This window comes from Pyxicephalus adspersus, chromosome 2 (genome assembly GCF_032062135.1).
Source record: "Pyxicephalus adspersus chromosome 2, UCB_Pads_2.0, whole genome shotgun sequence".
NCBI classification, from domain to species: Eukaryota; Metazoa; Chordata; class Amphibia; order Anura; family Pyxicephalidae; genus Pyxicephalus; species Pyxicephalus adspersus.
In genome coordinates this window covers 129,253,623-129,262,732 of record NC_092859.1, presented here as the reverse complement: position 1 = coordinate 129,262,732, position 9,110 = coordinate 129,253,623, and the positions used below count along the sequence as shown (strand labels likewise).

General features: G+C 37.9%; 1 protein-coding gene across 1 annotated transcript in view; it reads right to left on the bottom strand.

Annotated features, from left to right (window-relative positions):
* Positions 1–2,845: 2,845 nt before the first annotated feature.
* Positions 2,846–9,110, bottom strand: part of AP4E1 (adaptor related protein complex 4 subunit epsilon 1) — a 44,134-nt gene continuing 37,869 nt past the window's right edge. The window contains exons 18-19 of the mRNA XM_072399098.1: positions 8,341–8,868; positions 2,846–4,501 (exon numbers count right to left, since the gene is read on the bottom strand). Coding sequence (XP_072255199.1) covers positions 4,340–4,501; positions 8,341–8,868 — 690 coding nt within the window. The 3' untranslated portion in view covers positions 2,846–4,339. The remainder of the gene's footprint in view (positions 4,502–8,340; positions 8,869–9,110) is intronic.

Here is a 9,110-nt window from a genome sequence, read left to right as displayed (position 1 = left end):
TTTGTTTAAATTTACTGAATGATGCTAAGTTTGAGGTTGTCCTCATAATCCTGCCTTCACTACAACAATGAGTCCCTGACCTGGAATAGGAGGAGGTCACAATTTTTTAGGCTACCTCTATGAATGTTTCTTGCCGGGCAGTGACTTTACTAAAGGACAACTGGAATGAACAACTACAAATTCCCAGGGCATGCAAAGGTTACAATAAAAAGAGCAAATTAAATTTACTGTTGTAATCCAGGTTTGGACCATATTAGAAAGTAATTAAATTCACTGCTGCATATTGCAGACTGATCTGCAAAAATGGCAGAAGGCTTCCCACAGCTGATGGCTACAAGGTAAAAAAACTACTAGAAATCACCAGGAGAGACCTGTGAATGGCTGGGATGGTCCAGTCTGTTTATTAGGAGTTAAGTAAGGAGATCACATCATTGGTATACAATGAACAGGGTTCTCCCCAGGCCCTTTTAACTGGGCACACCACCTGGCACTTTTCAGCACCCACCTGGCTGTTTTTGGGTGGTTGCTAAAGAGTTGGGTCACGTTAAAGGGGCTGCCACCCATCTACAATTTCTTCCCACCCGGCTTAAAAAAAATTCTGTCTTGAGCACTGATGAACAAAACAAGCTAGCAATGCATATCAGTGGACGAGAAGAAAGAATTGTGAACAACTAAGAAGCATTGGGTTTAAATCAAAGTTTAAAAGAAAAGACTCTTGATCCAGGGAACATCCAATTGCCTCACAGGATCAGGAAGGGTTTTTTCTTGTTGGAGCAAAGTGAACCATGTTTTGTAAGACTTTATTTTTGACTTCCTCTGGATCAACTGTGCACCTTTTTTTTAACCAATATAACTGGTAAATTAAGTAATCATTCTATCATCCAATCATGTCAAAACATCTAAGGATCTCATTTTAGAGCTTAAGTTCAGGAAAAGAAAATGTACTTTAGAGTAGTGCTTCCCCAGTGCTGTAAAAGTTTAGTGCTTGTTCCTGTATTCTAGGGGAACAGAAAGAGGTAGCTTCTTTCCTTCTCACCCTGGCAGCAAGGACTCTTCTCCCCAACATTCCACATTGTGGACAGGCCCTAGAAATCCTCATTTACAATGGAGAGCTGCTGCCCTGCTTAATATGATGTCAGTACCTGCAACCAACAGCCTGGTAAAGAGAAGCTGTTTGGGGGACTGGTTGTGCAGCTGTATATGGGGGGTGTTTAACTTTACTTTTCCCTGCCCATGAATATGGTTCTGTTGAAAAGTAAATTCTCACTTGGTGTCATCAAATGTACCAATCTAAGTAAAAAAGTTAAGGTAATAAGTAAAGTGAATAAAGCACATTCTTCAAGTCATTCAATCGCTGAGTATTGGAGAAAAGGTCCTAGAACAGTGTGGAGAATAAGTAAAATGAGAATGCAATATGAGAACAGTGTGAAGAGCCGATAAGGAAGAAATATTGGAAATCTGCAAAGAGACAAGCAGTGCAGGAAACTGTTGTAAATCATGTTGCGCGAATGATAAACTGAGTTGCTGTGTGTCAGGCATTTTATCTGGACTGTGTCTGCAAGAGAGCCACTAAAAGAACTGCCCAGTGAAAAGACTGCATACTAAAGTGAATGTTTCCAGGAAACAAGTTCTGTTATCGTTTGCAAAAACAGAATATCCATGCCATTTCCACTGAGATAAACCATAACACATATTTAGCCTAAAAAGATAATAAAATGTTTCTATTTTTAAGTTAGATTTCAAAGAAAAAACTGAGTTAAGTGTCTACATGTTATTCATTCATGTGCAGCTGACCATATGCATAGAAAAATGTAACTCAAGTTCCACTTTTAAAAATCTGTGATCAGGGAGGGGTTTATTGCAAAAAGGCACAGGCAATGTCACTTCTGCAATAAGCAATCTTACCTGATCGCTCTGGGGAACCTTAACTTCAACTGTTACACAGGATACCCCGCAATCCCGATTTCCCTGCATTTTTCAATGAACTCATGAATGCTTCCATGGAAGTTATGTCATCCCAGCCTGTTTAACGAAGATAGCTGAAGAGGTGAAGAAGAAAGAAGATGGTGGTGCCCTGTGCTGAGTATTTTGGGGTTTAGTTCCATTTAACTCCAACCAGCCCTAGCGAAGGCTAATGCACACAGGCAACCACACAATGACATAATGCATGCCTTCAATGTGAGCATAATGTATTTCTCCTCCCTGCTGGGATGCATCAGGTCTGCACAGAAAAAAATCAGCAAGGAATCTGCTATTGCTGGTTTCCACCATATGCAGTACAGCATGCAACATTTCAATTATTACCTAACAGGAGTTTCCATTGTCTAGTGTTCTACTTTGTTATTGTTGGTGTCCTCTGCTACACAACTGTCACACACGTTAAAATATTACATTTCTGTGGTCTACTGAGTATGACCCATCGTACGCTGGCAGCTTTCCATGCTGAGGTGCTTCATTAGGCGGCGGTCAGCAAATTACAGAGCTGTTTTATCTGGTATCGGAGAGCTGCTGACAATTATTATTATCACATTATCTGATAATCACATTATCTGACAATAATAACCAAAAGTTTCTTAACCTTACTTATTATAAGTGTGACTGGGTAAAGTTAACAACCAGTATATTATTACAATTTTTTTTTCTTAGAAACATATTCATCACTTTGTGCCCTCTGTGCTTTTCATGTCTGAGCTCCTTGTTTTTGTTTTAAACCAACTATAGGGTGGAAAATATATATATATATATATACATATTTTTTTTTTGGATGCAATTCATTTGGCAATACATCTTCCTTAATAATGTGATTGTCATGCATTTGCAAAAATAAAAATTCTAAAGCCAGTAATTGGAATCTGTGTTTCTATAACATATTCATCAAGCACGGACATGGCATCAAACTGTATAAAAGGTAAAACATATTGGCATGTTTATGTACACATTCAATTTAAAAGGCACAAAAAGTAAACATACAGGGATGCAAAGATTTCAGCCATCAGGTAGTCACCGACATGGAGTGATGTAGATAAGTGAAGAAAACAGCAAGCGTAACGATAATGCGGATAATGGCTGCCAGAATATAAAGTGCAGGCATCCATATCTGTAAATTCACATGGCTTACACCAGTCACTAATGTGTCTGCTCAAATTTGTAGTTTAGGTTACCTGCTTTCTGTAGAAAAGCTCATACTGTGAGTCTGGCATACCTATGAAAGCTGAATTTCATATTAGGCCTGCTGAGAAAGTAAAAGTCACAGATATGAGAGAGAAAAGCAAGGAAGACTTTGCAGAATAAGAAGAAATAAATTAGTACCTTATAGTGCATTGCTAAAGGAGGACTCCAGTGATAATCTGGTCATTCGCACACACTAAAACTCCAACAAATTTTAGAATGCTGAAGTTGGGGAATGCATTGCCCCCAAGTTTTGGAATAGTAACAATAATTATTGTGTAAATTCAGGACAACAATCAAGCCGTTACACAAACTATGGCTTATTCCCACAGCAGCTTCTTCTCCATCTATAAAGGAAATACATGAGCTAAGGGTAACTAAATACTTCTCAGCATGCAGGTTGGTGCACCTCAGAATTCTTAGAATGCGAAAAGTTTTTTTTTTTTTTTTTATATTAAAGGAAACTTGACATCAAAAATCATGAAGATAACAAAGATGACCTCACCTCATCAAAATTCTAGTTGCCTGATGGTTAACCTGACCATCAGTTTATTACTCCAAATCTCCAACTCGGACTAAATATTCAATACAGATATCTGATTTTCCTGAGTGGCCTGGTTGTTCCCAGTCAGTGATTCAAAGTGCTAAAACCAGTAGGATCACAATACTGTTATGGAACTAGAACTTCTAGAAGAAGTGAGCAGTGACAACTCATCTCACGGGTTTACACTAAGTAATGTATTATGTCAGTTCATTTGTTTTTAAAGTCAGCTGGAGATTTCCTTTAACACTTCGATGAATGTAAGAACAATACTAGTGATTCGAAGTTTAAACACTGTATTGCTGACCTATTGCTATATGGACTTTAAATGCCTCACCCTTGGTGAGAACCCAGAACTGCTAGGATCATGGCACCTGATGTGAAGTTTTTCAAATAAAGAACATAAAAAAATAAAAACCTGTTTACATTCATTATACTCCAAACCAATATAGCAATTATCAACAACTAATAGGTACAAAATTTTGTAGTATCTGTCAATAAAAATCATTGTTTCTTCAAAGTCTTAAGTTATTCTGTACAGGAATTGTACATCTTCCTTCAGGCAGCGACATTGCTTTGGTTTACAACTTGATACAACCAGGTAAACCTAAGTCAGAGGGACAGCAAGTCTTAGTGGTCCTCGAGTGCTTTTTGGCATTGGCAAAGTAAGCAGTCCGATAAAGCAGAAGAAGATGATCGTATCCATAGAAGCAGCATTCCTTCCTGGAGGTGACAGTGCAGCAGAGATGGGGCAGAGGGCAGCAGCTGGCATGCCACTATTCCTTCATCACCTTAAAGCAATAGATATGAATCAATAGGTATACAATGTAACAATAATGATGATGATTATGTCAGCCAAAATCAGTACATACATACTTCTACAGACAATTCCAGATCCCAGGTCAGATAACTCACGATAGAATATTATTATTAAAAAACTCAAAGTTAATCCGGCATGAATGTAGAAAAACACCCAAAGGCGAAGGAAAAGCACAGAAGAAAACAAAGAATTCTTACACTCATTACCAGAGGAAATCATGGTGTGAAGAGCTTTGCATCTTTTTATGAGGATGTTAGCACATAATGGGCCTGGTTTATCAAAGATAAGACTATCATGGGAAAACATGGGTGATCCATCAAACCTGGAATGAATTTCTTAAATATCGTTTGCTAATAGTAGGCAAATGTTTTCAATCCTGGACTAGATACATACCAAGTTTGATGTATCACCCAGGTTCTCCATTGAAAGTCTATCTTCTCTAATCTTGGAAAGCTTTAATACATGAGCTCCAATGATAAGATTGCCATTTTTATGTCCATAAAAGTGACAACAAAAACCACCAAGAAGGTCTGGAAAAAACTAGCTCAATACCTGTGTGTTTTCTGCCCCATCTAAAAAGGAATGCTTTATAGCTGTGTATTCTGTGCTGGTAATTATATATATATATATATATTACACTTTGGCAATCCAATATTACCACATTCTTTGGCTAACTAAACTATCATTTATTTAACATGATTTGTCCATACAGGTGTTGATCCAGTGTCTAACATTTGAGGCAATGGACCTGATTTATTAAAACTCTCCAAGGCTGGAAAGGATACACTTCCATCAGTGAAGCTGGGTGATCCAGGAAACCTGAAATGGATCTGGTCAAGGATTCAAAACATTTGCTAGAAAATAGCAAATGACATTGAAGCAATCCATTCCTGGTATTAAAATAAATAAATTTACAAGGAAATTGGCAAGACAAATAAAGAGGTGGTGCTTTGAAATTTAAATTGGTTGTTAAATTGAAATAAACCTGCAAAATATGGGGCGGTCATTGCCAGATTCCTGAAAATGTGAGCTGTTTGGCTGTTACAGTATGCTGATCAGAGAGTGCAAAGAAAAGTCTTAAAAGATGAAACTTTAAGCAAATACCTAAATATTTACATAAAAAATGCAGGAGTTTTTTTTTTTACCAGTCAAAGGATTTTTATTTCTGTCCATCCAGTCTTGACATTAACAGCTCTATCACTATGCACAGTCAGAAGGATGTCACCATTTAGGAAACACAGGGTTGTCCCCCCTCTACCTCTGCTTTCTGACTAAGCAGGTAGTGATCAGCGGTAGACTTATATGGCCATGTGTTTGCGTACTTTGCTTTTTCCTTCAATCAGCTTGTTTCTTGCCAGACATTTTGTTTAATGAAGCACATTTGATTGTCTGTCAGTCCTGCCCTCCTCTTTCTTAATCTAAGTCCTGCCCTACAGAAGATTGCAAGAGGCCAGCACCAAGCCAAATTTGGGTTTTTAAAAAAAATCTTTACAATAAAGACTAAATACCTGGTGGTCTTGCTAGTGGCAGCTGGATTTTCTTTATTTCTGGTGGCAACACTGTGCATGCTAAACTTTTTTTTTCTACATTGTATAAACTTTATTCAGCTTTAATCAGATGAGCGGCAACACTGCAAAAGGACAATTAGCCTGCAAAGTGTTGCCACTCATCTGAATAAACCTGAACAAAGTTTACAAAAAGAAAAGAAAAAAGAAACGGAACATCCAACTGCATTTTTGCCCCACCCACAGATTGGACTCTACAGGATTAAGGACATGGAAATAGGTCATGCCACCTGGCTGGATTAGATGAAATATTTGGTTGAATGCTGAAATTAATAGATGAATTGCTTGGTGTGATTATTCACAAACAGTGTAGTTAGAGGGGTGTAAATGGATCTGAGCCTGCAATAGGAGAGTGGGCGGGCTGTGTGCCCGAGCCAGGAAACTGTACTCGGGATGTGGTCCGTGGCACTGGCCAGTGCATCCCCCCAGCGGAGTCCTTCCCCTGGCCCCGCTCGGAGGTGCGCCAGCCAGAGCCACGGACTACCAAAATTTTGGTTGGTGACCGCTGTCCTAGAGGTCTGCATATTTGTTTGAAGGCTCCAAGTAAAGCAAGTACTTCAGCACAACTACTAACATTTTAAAGGAATTCAGCAATGACAGTATCAATTTATATGGGATAAAGTTACAACAAAGTTCTTTTTGTTTATAGATCTTTTTGATTTGACCGGGGAATGCCATGTGGTTTACCGATCTCTTCAACAAAAAGTTGCACAGGTTCTTACACATGGTCATTATTTTCTATTTTTAACACATCGCCTTCAAAGAATTGATTGTTCTCTTACTGCCTGATATACAGCCATGGACAATTTATTAGTGCCCTTACAGCTCATTGGAAAAGTGCTTTTTGTCCCACCTATAGCTTTGATATGTTAATGAATGCAATCACATGTGATAAGATACATGTTTGCTTATTTAAAAAGAAAACTTGTCACTCTGCTGGTTTTAGTATTATCATGTGTCTCACACTGTACATGGACCAGAGAAACAAAGAAGAAAATCATTAGAGAATATTAGAAAAAACATTTTATGTTAAAGCATAACTTAAAGAAATAGCTCAGGAACCATCTCCAAGCTGCGGTGACAACAGTTGCATGCGTTAGGAAGTTTGTGCTCCTTGGGACTATACACAACCTCCCTTGACACGGTGGCAAGAGGAAAATCAACCCCTTAATATGGCAAGAAAGATAGAGAACAAAAAACAAGGACAACTTTAACACACACAAGCTGCACACCAAGTTCAAGCTCCATTATAGCCCAATCACACCATCCAACTAGTCACCAGCACTCAAAAACAAATCTTAGCCTGCTTGATTGTGGCCATGTTATAACACATTATAAATTGGTCTGAAACTATCTGGAATGTACTGAAATGCATATTGATAAGCCACAATCTTTTTGGGAAGATGTGCTTTGGATAGATGAGTAGATCTTTATGGCAGGTCACATCCAATCTATGCCTACAGATAATGAAATGAAGTGTCCAAGGGAAAGGAAACCACATCTACCATGAAACATGATGGTAGATGTGGCTCAGTTTTTGGGATACTTTGCTGCATCTGAAACAGAGTACCTTAAGTCTGTGCATGGAACAATTAAATCTAAAGACTATCAGAACTTGAAGAGAAATGTACTGCCAGGTCAGAATGCTCTCTCTTAATCACAGGTAACAAAACATTGGACTATTCTGAATTGGCCATTTATAAGCACTGATTTGGATCCTATCGAACTTCCGTGGAAATAACTGAAACATGCAGTGAGAAGGCACCCTTGAAGCCTGGGACGCTAGAGTAGTTAAATCAGGAAAAGTGGGCCAAAGGAGAAGACGTCTTACATAGAGCTATAGAAATTGCTTGTTTGCAACGACTGCCTTTAGGGGTTGTGCAACAAAATATAAGGTTATGGATCACATGATTTTTGTCCATACCAGTTTCATTTGTTGTGTTTCAAATATTTTGCTAAATCAAAACTAAAGAAAAGTCTGGTTTTTGTTATAAAGCAATAAAATTACCCTTATCAGTTTCAAGGTATATCAGAGAAACAAGGACTCTTTTTTTTGCGCAGGGATACAAACACTTGTCCATGACTGTATCTCATTTTCCCACAAGATAATCAATGTTAATCACTTCACCTTTCAGTGGCTTTAAAGTTTTAAAAGATGTGGGTTTGTATTCACATACAATTCATAGACAATTCACATACAGACAGTTGGTTGAAATGCACAACCTCTGATTTACTAATCCCTAAAAACATACTGTCATCCAATACTTTTCACATTTCTGACTTACAGTAATACTGTCCGAATCTTCCATCTTCACAGTAATGCTTTTTATTGCTAAAGGATTCTGATTGACAAATACCAGAGCCAATAGCACATTGTCATCCTTCCAAACTTTACTTGAGTAAATGCTCAGATTATCACTGCTTGCGAGCTCTGTAAGCTCTGTGTGGGCATACTGGGCAAGTTCAGGAAGCAGGGATGGTACATGTTGAGTTTTAGGGGCTTCATGAAATGTCAGGGATGTTTTATTTGCTTGCACAATGTCTAGATTAGTGTTTGCAAACAAAGGGGAAACCTTTGCATCAACAGTCTGCTCTCCAAAACTGCCAGGTCCTTGTGCAGGAAATGGTCTGGTGTCTATTGAATGGCCTTCATTTGATGTCTGTGTTATATGATTCTGATCCACAAATGTGTTCAAGGATGATTTTTCTGTAGCTTTACTTCCCATCTTTGATTTCCTCTTGAACTTGTGCGTTGTTTGGTCTGTTTTACCCATCTTGAAAATACAATATATACAAAAATTAGATGTTTAAAAACAAATAATCGTAATACTTTTTTTTGTATTTGAAAAAGAAGCTTTAGTTACATTTTTATAAGCTATTTAAGCACAGAAGGAAGAATACATATGCTATTCTAAAATTTAGACATACAAATAAAATGCAAAATGTAACCAGAATCGTTTGTGGCAACAACAATACACATAGCTATGTCATCAGAACAGTTTTTCTCTTTTATGTT